Source organism: Pundamilia nyererei, unplaced genomic scaffold, assembly GCF_000239375.1.
Source record: "Pundamilia nyererei isolate P.nyererei 1_Seehausen unplaced genomic scaffold, PunNye1.0 scaffold00019, whole genome shotgun sequence".
In the NCBI taxonomy this organism is placed as follows: Eukaryota; Metazoa; Chordata; class Actinopteri; order Cichliformes; family Cichlidae; genus Pundamilia; species Pundamilia nyererei.
This window is the reverse complement of record NW_005187420.1, coordinates 72807-87899: the sequence shown is the minus strand read 5'-3', so window position 1 is coordinate 87899 and position 15093 is coordinate 72807. Positions and strand designations below refer to the sequence as shown.

General features: G+C 40.2%; 1 protein-coding gene across 1 annotated transcript in view; it reads right to left on the bottom strand.

Annotated features, from left to right (window-relative positions):
- The window catches only part of adamts18 (ADAM metallopeptidase with thrombospondin type 1 motif, 18), a 56953-nt gene that overhangs the window by 33381 nt on the left and 8479 nt on the right, over positions 1–15093 (bottom strand). Inside the window, exons 4-12 of the mRNA XM_005726311.1 lie at positions 10848–11130; positions 8572–8783; positions 7702–7785; positions 7431–7590; positions 5829–5934; positions 4904–5041; positions 4660–4813; positions 3148–3243; positions 2397–2545 (exon numbers count right to left, since the gene is read on the bottom strand). Of these exons, the coding sequence (XP_005726368.1) occupies positions 2397–2545; positions 3148–3243; positions 4660–4813; positions 4904–5041; positions 5829–5934; positions 7431–7590; positions 7702–7785; positions 8572–8783; positions 10848–11130 (1382 nt within the window). The remainder of the gene's footprint in view (positions 1–2396; positions 2546–3147; positions 3244–4659; positions 4814–4903; positions 5042–5828; positions 5935–7430; positions 7591–7701; positions 7786–8571; positions 8784–10847; positions 11131–15093) is intronic.

Genomic DNA, 15093 nt, shown 5'->3' with positions numbered 1-15093 from the left:
GTTCAATATCGATACGAGTATCGTTGCACCCCTAGTATATACATACTTATGTATGTATGTATGTATGTATATATATTACACGCCTTTGGAGCAGAGGATTGCAAGTTCGATTCCCGCCTGGGGCGTCTGTATCCAGTAAGGGTCCTAAGGCTAGACCCCCCATCCTAAGCGAGCCTACCGCAGATATGAGCGAGACAGATAAATATGAAGGCTTGCCGGCTCAGACGTCGCCCGGATCAACAAGGTCCGCGTCAGGTGTTGAGGAACCAGGGCACCCTGACGAGAAGTGGGCTACTGGAACAAGAAGGCATCGGTGGGCAAGACACGAAAACAGGGCGTTGTTGGTTGGAATGGTCTGCTCGATGTTAATGCAGCACTACGGATGATACCTACAGCCACGCTTACCGAGACTAACAAGCTGATCTACAATACGGCAGCAGTGATCAGTGAGATGCTTGGCTATAAGTTGAACAGCCACAAGGGGCAGTACCCTCCATGGAGAAGGAGGCTAGAGGGCAAGATCACAGTAGCACGGAGGGAGGTTAGCCAACTCTGGGAGTTGCAGAATGGTGCGACAAAGAAGGGGCCTATAAAGTACAGCAAGGTGTCCATGCCTGAGGCCTTGGAAACTGCCAAGCAAAGACTCACAGCCTTGGCCAGCTCCTTGAAAACGTAATCGGATCTAATATATCTACCTATAGATAGATAGATAGATAGATAGATAGATAGATAGATAGATAGATAGATAGATAGATAGATAATTAAACTTTATTGGATTTTTCAGGTCAGCCTGTTAATTGGGCTGACAGTGACTCAGTCCAGGCTCTTATGCATTCGGCTGACAACCGTGGCAATCGTGTGAATAGCTACAAGAGACAAAAAAGCCAACATTATGAAGTCATTTTGACATTCAAGTCACACATATACACTTTGCATGGCTACAAGATATATGAAGGCAGCTGTATTTAAAAGGGCAACTGTGTCCCTGTCATGACAAAAACATTTCCCTGCACTTAAACACTCAGAAACCCATACACGTGTGTGTGTAAATATGCAGAATTGGATGTGACATGTCACTATGATCTAACATGCTATGACTAATTCCTACATGATGGCTACCCTTAACAGTGCAAAAGACCCAGCAGTAATAAAGTTTGAGGACCGTCCACCAATCAAGCTGTGCAGTTGCTTTGGATGTTAGCCAATATTCGTACAGAAAACCTATGATCTGGTGTATGCTCATGCATGATTATCAGTTCTATGTTGCAAAGCTGCTTCTTTTTGTTGTCAGTTCTTCCTCTTTTTATGTAGTATTAGGAAAACTTGAGATTCAGTCAATGGCTTGAAAAAAATAGAAATAAAATACTGAAGGCGTTATCTAAGAATCTGTCAGTTAATTGGCTGTGGCTCCAATAGATGGAGATGATTATTATTATTATTTTAATTGAGTCAACCATTCTCTGAGGTGTGTGAAGCGAACAGCAAAACCTCTATAAACATAGGATAAACTTGCTAAAGAATGGTCACCATGGGATCACTTCTGATTTATGGAGTAAACACATGACACTGTAAAGGATGAAAAGAAGATTAAATGAATAATCACAAAATTAGTCACCTTCAGAAGTATCCCATTGTAACCATGCTACAGAACCAGCGTGGGGGCAGGTGTTTAACCGTCTGCAGGCTGAGTCAATCACTTGCCACACTGCTTGATTGTAGCATAGTGATAGAACAACGGCAGTAAATCTGTATTTTATGGAAGCGAAATAAAGGTTTAAAAGATCTAGTAAATCTTTACGTGTTCGAGGGATAATTAATGAGAGATTGCGTGTCTGTGGTGAAATACAACATTAACACTGGAAAATTGTCAAGCGTGTAATGACATGAACAGAGCGCTTTGCTAACAAAGAGATATGCACTGTGGGATCTGGGTCTACAGAACTATGTAGAATTATATTTGTCTGAGTGAGCAGCAATGGGGGACGTTTGCTGACTATCTTGGCAGCTTTCAGAGAAAAGAGCATGCCATCAGGAGGTGTTCCTTGTCTGGAGCATGTGGAGAGATAGTCTGTCCGTCTGGACTGTCAGCCTGACTGATGAGAGCAGTTATCAGCACATGTGTGTGTGTGTGTGCATGAACAGAATGTGCGTACATAACTGTGCTGACAGCTACCTGGCAGCCAGCACTTTCAGGTGTTCAAAAAAAACGTAGAATACAAGGCCTTCAAGAATTACTTTCTGGCCCAAACTGCACCTCAGATTTGCACTGTGGAAGCAGCTGCGTGACAACATGAATCATTTTGTCGACTGTTTGCCTAGTTAATCTTATCGAAAGCATTAAAATAGAGGTGATGAATTAGATTAGGTTTTGCAAGTGTGTGCAAGTGTATGTATACCTTGGGCTGGTGCAGGAGCGCTCTCTGTACATGACACCTCCACCGCAAGTTCTGGAGCAGTCAGACCACTGAGACCAGGCTGACCACTGGCCGTGCACTGCTCTAGGACCATGCTCTCCATACTTAACACACTGACCCCTCCGACACCACTGAAGAAAAGAGTAGGAAGGAAATGAAAGAGAAGACGACAACAGAAATAGCATTCTTATCAGTACTTGAGTGTTGGCCCTGGCATCTCGCCTCTGTTTCCTGGTCTGGAGAAATGCCCAGCACCACACCTGGACATAGAGACTCTCTATCTACAGCCAAAATGCACACATACACATGCACATCTATTGTGCAGCAGACCTGGGTTGATCCAAGCCAAACCCTCCACTCACACACATCACCGCCTTTCACTCTTTCTAAATATCATGTTTCTGTGTGTACAAATCAACTCAATCCATTTGGGAGAGTAGTGCCCAAAATGTGCACCCATGCATGTACGAGGAGCATCGATGGTTACTTTGTCTGATTTATTTAATTATCTATGATCAAAGAAGTATTCAAATAAAAAAAATGCAGTTTGAGCTGTCATCAGTTTGAGCTTAAAGTAAATCCTTGCATCTTTTTAAAGCTCTTTTAGGATTTTTTTTCTAAGATGAAAGGATTTCGTTTGACTCAATAAAATGCTAATTATTAGGATGCTAAGCAGGAGAATAACATTCTGACTGCTGTGATCTTTCATATAAATAAGGAGACCATTCCTCACCATGTCAGGGCCACAAGTGGTACCTTCTGCAGCAGGCATGAACTTGGTCTCACACCGATGCCCTGTGCGATGACACCACAATGACTTGCAAATGTCCTGTCGAATGAGACACGCAAAGAATGAGACATCCATCAAACATGGGGTTTGCTGCTGTTATTATCCGTGGCATCTTTTGGTTAAGAGTTCCTTTCCTTTTTCTCTTCCCTCTACCTGATTTTTGCCAGGACCACCATCACTTTGCTTGATAAGCCCCCACTGCCTCTGACAGACTTCTCCACAGTGCTTCTGTGTCGAGACTAATCATTGAACTTCTTTAATGAAACCGGCTATAATTGTATGTGTCATCTGACCCAACAATACAGAGACAGAGCAAGCGAGTGAGCACAGAGGGAGAGCTGGGGTCGAGAGACAGGCGGCAGAATCTGGCAACTGGCCCAACTGCAACTGGCAACGAGAATGGAATCAGAAAGGAAGGAGTGAGGAAGCAGGACAGACAGCTCCCTGGTGTGTTCAAGACTTAACCTTATGCAGATCTACTTCACTGACATAGAGCAGGTGGCATCATGCTGAAAGTCCTTGTACATGATAATGTCAGGGTCAAGAAAAAAGAATGAAAAGTGTGAATGGAACCCTCAAATCCACTGTTAATCAGCATGCAGGTTAATATACCACCTGCCAACTCCTACACAGGTCTAAGAAATGCAAATATAGTATTTGATCTTTTATTATGGAAACACAGGAGGAATCTGGGGAAGTCGTGAACAGCCAAGACGTCGTCATGTGGGCTAATGCCATATATACGACTTGGCAAAGTCAATTTCCCAGCAATTACAGCCATGCAAGAAGAAAAGCTTGAGGCATTTTAAATAAAATTTACATGTGAATCAACATCACTGAATGCACCTAGCATAAAGCCTTATACCAAAACAACAAGGGTTTGATGCAGACTGGGGTGGTGGTATAGGGACCCATTCAAATGATGGAATGCATTTTAATGAAGGTCAAATGTGTGTGTGTGGGGGGGGGGGGGGGGGGGGGGGGTTAAGGTTGCTGATGTAAAGATTGTGCTAGTTAATAAAGTGCCAGTTTAGCACTGGATCATTAAGTCTGTAAAGCAGATAAATTCCAGCTCCTATATGGTCCAGGGGTGCCCCCTTCTCACTACAAGGAACTGTAGTGATTCTCAGTGTTGGCAAAGAAACATGTGAAAAGTAAATGATTAAGGACTGTTGGTCCATGTAGAAATACAACCATGGATAGCCCATGGTTAACACTTCTTTCTTTAGTGTAAGGAACTGTTGTTTGTTTCCTGGTCTGGGCTGTTATCAAATGAAAGCTATAATAAATCACAATCGTTAAAGCCAGAAAAAATATGTTGTTGTTTTTTAATTCCCCCAGCAACTCAGCATCGTGTGCACCGCATGTTACAACTGTTTTTGCAGTTGCAACATGTTGGGGGAAAAAAAGGAAATGGAGATCGAATAATTCTGACAAATTAGGTGATTACTTTACCTTGACGAAATCAAGACTGCATAGTTTGGCTTTGGAGCCAAACTGCCATTTGCACTGTGTGTCTGCTCCATAAAGCTGCCCGGGAAGCTCTTCAGGATACTTGTACTGACCGATCTGCTTGGGTTCATCCACTAAACAGGATGCCTGGGCTGTTCTGGTGAACACAGAACAGTACCTGTGTCAGTAAGGAGGAAAGCCAAATGCATGACTGGTAATTTTAACAATCTGCATTAACTGGGCTTACCCAAGAAAGCGGCTAAGGTACTGCCGACTGCAGGTGGACCAGGAAAAGACTCCATTGTTACCAGCGAGAGTAGGGGACATAATGTTACCCTCAGTCTTACGGCAAGGGTTTCCCTCCCCATCATGGATCATACCAAAACTACAGAAAATGAAGATAAGAGACTTCAGTCGCAATGAGATATACGGTAAATACATGGACTTGCATGTATTGTAAGCTGTTTGTGAGTAAAGGGGAAGTTTATGATAATGATAATTCACATTTTGATACTGAGACAAATTATAAAATGTTACAGGATTTTAAAGAAAATGAACATGAATTCTTTAAATTGGCTTGATTTCACTCATTCTGATAGATTTCTATGTAAAGACCCTGCTGATGTCATTCAATTTGTTGTAACAGTTTGCTTCATACATTGCAACATTTTCTCCCTTCTTTGATTCATTACCATGTCATATGTTTGACACTTATGCCGTTTTCAAATTGTCAGTGATTAATAGCTTTAGGATACTTATGTGTATGGATATTTTGACATATTATTACCCAGGTGAATACATTTAATTCATAGTTTGTTTTAAGAACATATGAGGCACACAGAAGAGTTTTACCGCAACATGACATCTACACATATCAAAAATAAACTGCCTCCAGTCCCACCGGTAACGTATAAATATAAACACAGAGCTGTACTGCCTTGGGTAGTTTCCATTATTCTCCCATAAAATGTCATGGAGTGGATGAAGTAGGGGTCTAACGTAATGCTCTTATTTCAGAGTGTGTTTGTTTAAATCAGACCACATCTGTCACTTCAACACAAACTACATCCACAGACAGCATAAAGGCAATTAGGCTGCCCCTTCCAAAATGACATTACATTCTGAGACGGTCTCATCTGTTTTAAGTCTGCTGCTCTTTCTTCTAAACATACTTATGTCCAGACTCATGTGCAATGGTGAAAGCCAAGCCAAGTCCTGTATCCTCATTGATCGTACAACTCCTGTACTTACTGCACATGCCACTGATGGGGGCAAAACCTGCAACAAGGAGAGAAAAGTTATTTGAAAATCTGGGCTACTTGAAAATTCAAAAACAAGCAAGATAAAACCCCAAATCTGTATCATATTCTTGTTCTCTTACACTGAGCGCACAATCTGTTCTGACAGTTTGTAAAGACAACAAATATGTGCCACACATGTATCTTCACACACGTGCTTGCCTGGAAGGGGAATCTCACAGAACTGCCAAATGTAACCTCAGATGTCCTGCCCAGTTTAGTTTAAATTAGTTCTTAGACTTTGTTAGCAATCAACACAGAGGACTACTGTTAACTGTGTAGCAGATAGCACCAGCACAGTGACTAACTACCCAGATGTGAGATTTTTCTGTAACTGATAAGCTGATGAGGAATCTTTACTTGGGGTTTCTAATTTTCAGGAAGCAATTTCTTCCAATGGGCCCAAAAATATAATAACCAACGTCAATATTTAGTTGTCAAACATAGCTTGTTAGTCTCAGTTTAGAGAACATTGGTTGGATACATGCAAATTATTACAACTGTGAGCAGCTGCCTTTAAACTGGTTGCTTCAAAAATGGGGACCATCTTTGTGACCATTCACAGACAACTGAAATCTTTAAAGTGAACTTGGTGTCTCAAGACAGCAATAAAACAGTTTGATAATATGGAAATTAAATGAGATAACTCAGTGAAAATTGCAAATCTGTAACGTACACAGAATTTCCCATTAAACAGAAATTCCCTTTGGTATTGTGCCAGGAAGGGAATCAAGCTACCTGCTATGTTGACCCCTTATAATAAAGGAGAGTCCAGCGAGAACCTTGAAGATTTGGAACATAAATTTAGGACAAATATTGAGGTTGAAGGTGAGTATGCTCAACCTCTGGGTGACCAGTTGGTGGTCATAACTATTTGTAACTAATTGTAAGGAAGTTGCTGTCCTATTGTTAGTCCAGGATGACTGAGCCATTAGAGCAAAAGAGACAGATTTTAAACATTAACATTAATGGTTCAGCTTTGTTTTTCATTTAGTTAAAATATTTTTGGTTAGACCCTACCTTTTTTTGTTACAGACAACTTTGGCAGGATATTTTTAATGAGCTGTTTTTGCCTGAAGTGACAGCTCAAGTTGGTGCTTATACTTCAATCTGTTGACTTTCTTGCATATCAACCCCCTTCTCCTTCTGCATGTGTCTGCATTCATACTGTCACTAGTTTTTTATGGCACGGCTTAATACTCTAGTAAAATATAGGGTTTGCTCATAGTGACAAATGACTGCCAGTCTATCTCTTGACAACTATTTTCGCTTCACCTGTCAGCCCTGTTATAATGTTTGCACCCACAGCATCGCATCTAGGCTGTTGTTAACCAAAATGTGACAACATTTAGCAATGCAAGAGGTTCTTAGTTGTCAGTCGTCCAGACAAAGTCACACTGTTGCTTTTCACATGCGTCTTTAAAAAAAGAAAAAAAAGATCTTTGGCTTGTTAAAGTGAGCTAAGCCCTATCTCACCCAGAGTGTCACAGGGCTCGTTCTTCCAGGAACAAATGTCCAGTCCAGTGAGGAGAACAGCATGATCGTGCTGTTTACCACCTTTCCCCACAAGGCCTGACTGCCATTGACAGAAACTGTTGAGGGACTGGTCAGCGTGATGATTTATGGTCAAGCCCAACTGGAATTGTAGAGAGAACAATTGAGATTTAGAACACAGCCATGGGTATTTTAATCAGTGTCAAGTTAAAAGCAGCACAGTCAGGCAAGGAGTTAGTGTAAATCTACTTACAGGGTCCTGCTCCAGCAGCAACAAGCTAACCACCACAATGTTGATATCATTCCCAATGGTGCCATCTTTGAAAAGGCTGGAAACCTGTAGATTAGTTGAAAATACTTATTGGTAACATTTTTGCAGAAAATATAGAGATAAAAAGATTATGTATGTGTGCAACAAAGTCTCTAAAGGCGGACCTGAACCACTGATAGTGTCATTACATAGGTATGCGTTGAAACCAATCTTCTTTGGGGAGAAACATAAAATGATTGAGTGAGGATTTGTGTCCACTGAGAGTTGTAGTCAGACGTTCACATTCACCATTGCTATGAGTGTCATGGTAATTTGTGACGGCATTCCAGAAGCTTGATCTTAACTTTCATTATCCAATCTAAAACCATTTCTGATGTGTGTTTGGGATCATTCTTCTGTTGAAATACCCAACTGTCTCCAAGTTTCAACCGTCCAGGTGATGATCTGATGATCTGAAGTGAATTTAAAGAATTTGGAAGTAGTCCTCCTTCATTTATTTTGACATATCCTAGTTCACACTTAAAATGAACAGAGGAAAGTGGCAAAAAGTTGCATTCAAAGTTGCAATCAAACAAATATCACAAACATAAAGGGTTAGAAAAGTTTTTGCACTTTTCTCTGGAGAAACGTTGCAAATTTGAATGCTTATAAAGTTAGCTTAGCACTTGTGTCTTCCCTCGCAGGAAATACTGATCTGTTGAGATCCTGCTATGTTGGGTAAATGAACAAGAGCTTTGAAAAACACAAAATTTCGACAGATTTCCTATGTGTAATTGAATGATTGCTACCTCATATGTTCTGTCACACCTTGTCTTTCCAACACTTCCACTCCCTTGTCTTTTTCAGCCCTACCATATTCATAACGGTGAGGACGTAGGTGGTGACATTCTCCCTGCCATGTTTCTCCAGCATCTTCCTGTCTGCCACAACCAGGGTCTCCACATTCAGACCTCCCACCCTGTTGGAAATGGGTGATCTTTTTTCCCTCCCTGGACCTTCCACCTCAGGTACCGCAAACTCATCAGGCATGATAAAGCGGTCCTCAGCAGGAGGCTTGGGTGCGTCTAGGAGGGCAAAAAGGGAGAGGCAAAAAGGAAGGGAGGAGAGACACAGAAAGAGGGAGACAGCATGAAGGAGACAGACAATGATACTCAGAGATAGAAAACTTGGCAGTGAGGGTCAAATGAATCAACTCTTTGTCCTGGCTCGTGCCAGGTGTTAAAAGTGCGTGCTCTGGTGTTGAAAGGACAGGAAATTCACTCCCCATGCTGCTTCCTATCATCACTAAAAAAACAGCTTCAGGCTAGTGTTGCACTTTTAACTGGACACAACAACTTGAAATGCATGCTGATAAACATATAATGCACTGAAATTGAGTGTTCTCAAATATTTAATACAGACATAAATCATCATAATATATGTACAGTAAGATCAAAAAGTCTGAATACACCAGTGAATGCAGCATAACAATTTGAATGAAAAGCTGAATCCCTGGAAAACTGAATTCCAGAATCTTCCTATGTGGTATGATTTCATCTTACTTTTAGGATAACATGCACACAGGCTTTTTTTAGGCTTTGGGGTCTGAACAAAGTCATTATTCTGCTACATTATGGAGCAGAATAATGATGGGTGTACAGCAACTTTGTCACAATATACTGCCAATATACTGCCAGACTGTGTTTCATGGTGGAGTCGATACTGTAGTATCATTTCTTCTTTATTTTTATCCTCACATACACTGCCACAAATCTCAGACTTTATTAGAAAATTAAATCTTCTATAATCATTCATTGTGAAAGCTGCAAACTTCTAGCCCACTTCAAGTGTTTGGCCTTATTTCCCATCCTGACATGCACTTTAGAGACCCTTTTAATCATTTGAGACTACGACTACACAGCTTTTCTTAGAACAATACTTTTGCTGACTGCAGTCTTGCTTTCTTTATTTAGCTAATTCTGCAACTATTATTAGATTTAGCTTTTCTATCTCCCAGTGAACAGTGTTTGATGTATTAATGTAGTCACATTTGGTCTGCCTGATTGTGTTTTAGATACAACTGATCCAGTTTCCACGCAGCATTTTAGAGTGTAATGTGCTTCCCCCTCAGAAACCTTCAGTCTAGACACAATTTGACACTGGAAAAGAACCCCCTTGCTTGGAATAATTTGACTTGTGACAATTTCACATGGATCTGGTGCCGTGTTGTCCAGTCTCACAATGTTACTTAAAAAGCATTCAGTTGGAAATTTTAGGCACAGCTTTGTCTATAGCAGGTGAATGACGGCTGCAGGTTGATTTACTTACAAGCCTTTGCTGAGCAGATCAAATTCACCTTAGTAAATGCTGCTTCAGCGGAAAGATACAACTTCAGGAATTCTGATCTTTTCTTTTTGATACTGACTTTAAAATAGAGCAGAATCAGAAATATCAGAATCAAACCCACAGCACATACACATACGTTAAAACCTGTTATTATAAAGTGTTATAAACCTCTTTGGTGATGTTTTTTGTTTCAAAATGAGGTACTATATTAGATTATTATTTAGCATTCCATGTTGGTTTCACTTGTTGTATCAGAGCCTTCTTTATCCTGCCAGAGTAAACTCTGAACAGAATCAAACATAATGTTTAATTAGAGATGATAGTAATAAAACATAATCAGTTAGTTGAGCCAATGAGTTAGTGTGTAGTAACATGAAAGCTCAGAATAAATAACAGGAGATTAAGACACAGGTTCTTTACATGACAGTTCACATCTTGTATTTAACTGTTTAGTTTCAAAACTGGACAGTATGTGGCTGGCAGAAAGAATGGATATTTCCTTCACCTTGAACTGTATATTTTAAATACAACAGCAGTAATGTTTAAGAAGTTAAGACTGTAAAAGTGTCCTATTTAACATGCAGCACATAAATATTCTGTACATATGGAAGCCACGCAGTTTAATGGTAAGATGAAACTTGTGTTATGAAAACATTGAATAGCTGAATAGATGTAAAGGATAGAAATGCTTGTCTACCAGATGTTACACACCATATCTCTCTATCTCTATCTCTAGATAGAGAGATAGATAGATATAGATATACATATAATAAAGGAAATGAATTAAAGGTTCCCTTACATACATTGCTTGCGGCGTCCACAGAAGTGTTGCCTCTGCAGCTTTCCATGCTGGTTGTCATGATGCTGCTGCTGTTGATGATAATCATGAAGGTAAGGGTTGCCAGGTCTAGAAGAACTGACGTCAGAGGGGCTTCTGGATCTTCTGTGGACAATGTGCTCTGCTGAGCGCTTGTACAGTACATGCGGGTGATGACCATTGGGGGCACTGTAGTTGTGTTGTCTGGCCAGATGTTGGGGTAGAGGGGCGATCAAATACTCCTCCTGAGACACACGGATCAACCCTGACTGCAAAACACACAAAAAAGTCGATCACAATAAGTAGAAAGGGTTACAAGAAAATTCTTCTAGATAAACTATATAATAAGAGTTAAGACAAAACATATTTGACAGATTTGAACTGTATTTTACAAAGTGTACACACAAATCACCTCTACAATGGTATTTGAGTCCACACTGCCAAGCTTTGTCAAAGCCTCAGTGTAGCTAAAGCAGCTGTTTCCAGAAATCCTTTCTACTGTATCACACATATCACCTCAAGATCCACCCACCACAACCTCACTCATTCTTCGAACCCAAACTCTATCCTAACATTAGGCAGATGTGCACTCTAAGAGTTTACAGATGTTAAGGAGAGAAAAGGTCTTATTTAATTGGAAGACAGAACACCGTGAAATTACTGGTGGGGGGATTTTTTAAAACTGGGATTTGTTTTTAATTGATTTCAACAAAATCTAAACTGTGTGCGCAACTAAAATGAGATCACTCATGGTTAGAGCCTTACTTCAAAATATAATTTACTGAAAACAGACTACATTGCAGCACTTCTTGCTGACATTTGATTTCTTCCTGGGTTTGTTTTTGATATATTATTTGTCCAGTGTACTGTGTGTTTTCTCAAAAGTTTATTGTTCATTCAATTCAAGTCTAACAGGAAATATTTTTGGAACTGATTAAGATAATGGAAGTCAAGTAAGAAAGAGAATAAATCCAAGAAAAAAATAGATCTTTTAGTGCTGGAAATGTTTATCATCTTGGCTTTTAAATGGTAAGTAAAGTGCCTTTTTCTTTACTCTCCTGACACATACTTCTCACATTTTACTTGCGACATGGCGAACTAATGATTTATTTATGTCACCTCTACTTGAAAAGAATATAAAAACACAGGCATGCTTTGAATGGCTGGAGAAAAACTAAAAATGTTAGGATGCTTGACAGGCTTTGTTTGCAGGGTTCCTCCCGAAACACATTATGAACCCAATCCAATTGTCCTGCCTGCCATAATAATGTCAACGCAGTGTTTTGGCGTGCAGTTTTAATCGAGTAGTCTTAACCGGCCTCAGAACGAGAGATCAAGCTACTGAACCTTAAACATTCCGTCTGACCACGGTATTCTACCTAATTCACTCTGCAACTCTACAAATGTACACAGAATAGCTGTGCAATCAGTCAGGCGCACACTCACTGCAATACACTCGCTGACCCAGTGACCTATGGCCTTTTTGTGTGTCATCTAACTCACCATGTGTGTGTGTGTGTGTGTGTGTGTGCGTGCGTGCGTGCGTGCGTGCGTGCGTGTGTGAGAGAGAGAGACAGAGAGAACTAGAGAGAGAGAGAGTGACAGTGCCCTGCTCCTGTTGAACTGACCCCATTCCGCCCAGACTAGCAGGTGGCAAAATAAACAGAGGCTGGACAAAAGGGAAGCCATGGTGAGGCTCTTGTTGTGAAAACAGTGCCTGGATATGTGGCAGACTGCCATCATCAAGCCCATCTATTCATCCATCGAACCATCCATCTCTATAACCATCCAGCTCCCAGTTGATCGCCCAACTGTCCATAAATCTTCTACGTCTTCCATCAATCTTGGTGCAACGTGAAGTTTTACAGGAAGCTAACTGTCAAATTTTATTATCTTGACTATATGTAATGTCCACATGGTCCAGTGGCTGGGAGTTTTGTTCTGCAATCTCAATAGTTTGAAGCCCAGCATATCAATACATGCCAAAACAAACCTTATGCTAGCTACTCCACGACTACTTGCTCCAGCTGTGTTGCACTGCGAACACATTGTGGAAAGAAAATTTCCCTCTGGGTCATGAATAAAATATATCAACTCAAAGAAATGAATTAAGAGAGAGAAAATGCCCTTGGCAAAAATTGACTGTGGCTTCCTAAAATAGTTTGGAATTCAAAACAGAGCTAGAGAAGGTCAAAGGAGGTGTCTCCAATCAGCACACACCGCTGTCGCCTCTCGTTTACCCATCTTTTCATCTGCCTGGCATTCAGCACATACCTGGCCTGCAAAAACATACACCTAATCAAATATTCCTCTTTAAAGATGAAACACTTATTTATTTATTATTTATCTTTTTTTCTCCTTCAATTAAATGATAACAGTTTAATCATGAGTAAAACATAATTTCACATTTTTCCCCACTGAAGCATTCAGAATGCCATAATGTTACAGATGAAAGGTCTCGTTATAATAATGTAAAGCCCTTACCTTACAATGTAAACCAATTCATGATATAAAGTCACCATGAGATGACAAGTAACTTTGTAACCATAAGAATCCTACATTAAAATTAAAGAAACACAAAGATCTGAACTTGATTAGTGCAAAACTCACATCCCTGCTTGTGCTCTGTTTCTCTCTCTCTCTAGCTGCGTCACCAAATCTGCCAGCTCTCCACTTTCTTTTCCAGCAGATAGCAGATGGAAGAGTCTGTGATGATAATGACAGGAAACGAATTCCATCTGCAACAATGGTTAAAATATGGTTCTGTGTCTGCTTGTGTTTTTATCTCAATGTATAGATTGAACTTTCTTTTGTCAGCATGTTTTGTGTTTTAGTGAATACCAAGGTATGACGTTATAGTGGACTCCTAATGTTGGACACAGCTGCCAACACCGCATACACAAAGGAGTATGTTGCAAGGCGTGAGCACTAAGTAAGCAGAGCATAAATAGGCTTTTCAAGCGCAATGACAAGGTGAGAGGTCAGAGAAGATTACTGCGTGTTTACACACTGAAGCTGAGTGTGCTTTTAATATGGTGGGATCATGCTCAAAGCTCATTTGCTCACACTCAAATTCCCATTTTCCTCTGCTCAACCTGCTTTTCTGCTAGCTCTCAGGTTTTTATTGAAAAGAATGTTCGATGGTGCTTTGGACGAGTAAGGACTTTGTTTTGCTAAATTACGGATGTTTGGCTAAGTTCGTAATACTGGGGAGAGTCTACCTCCCCTGACACCCCACAAACCTCTATTGGTGTAATAATGGATATATTAAAAAGCTGGATATAACACTGAAAGTCTGCTTTGTTGCCAAAATTTTCCCAGTTGTCTTTTGCTGCCCAAAACTCTTCTGCAGCTGAAAAAGAATTTTCCCATAGACCACAATAAGAAAAGACACCTCCGACTGTAACACAGGCCATTTTTTTCTCCCTTTCTATTATGAATTTTTGATCCGCGGTGGTTTCATATTTGTAAAGCTTTGCCAACGCCTACAAAATTTTTGCTTGGTGTTCTTGACATCATCACAAAATGCAAACTTTATGAGATTAGTTGGAATCTACAAGCAGGCCAGTGTATGAGCAGTGGGCAGAATAACACTGAAGCAAAGTCTTTTTTGGTCCATTTTCCAGGCTACCAATTTTCACTCAAATGAGCATTTCTCATCTTTTAATCCGTAAACAATTCTAGGTATATGCATCAAGCATGTTTTATTTACTTTTTCAGTAGTTGTAAGAGTGACTATTTCAAGAATGTAACCTTTGCAGCTGTCATAAGGCCAAGTTAGACTAATCAGATTAGATAAAGATAAGCTTCCTGCCTTGTATGTAACATCAATCGATTAGTGTCAGATTTGAACCCTTCTGGATGTGTGAAAATGGCAACAGCTTAGTTATCTAGGATTACACATACAGTCATAAAATCAGAGCGTAATGCTTTCAAATCTTACTCGCCACCCAAAGCACTTGTGCTATAGTGTCTTATTCAGTAAAGTGATAAAGCATGAAAAAACATGCTATGAAAAACTAAATCTAACCTATGATTGATCTTGCATTATGTGACCCAGTTCTTCTAGTTCTTCAGGCACAACAAAGACTAAAAGTTGCACTACCTCAGCATTTGTTGACTTGACCACTCTGACATCTTTATTGTGTTGAGGGAACCATAACATTACTCAAAATGCCAGTACCATTTGAGAAAAGCACACTACTCTTGTACTCATCTATAGATTTACAGAT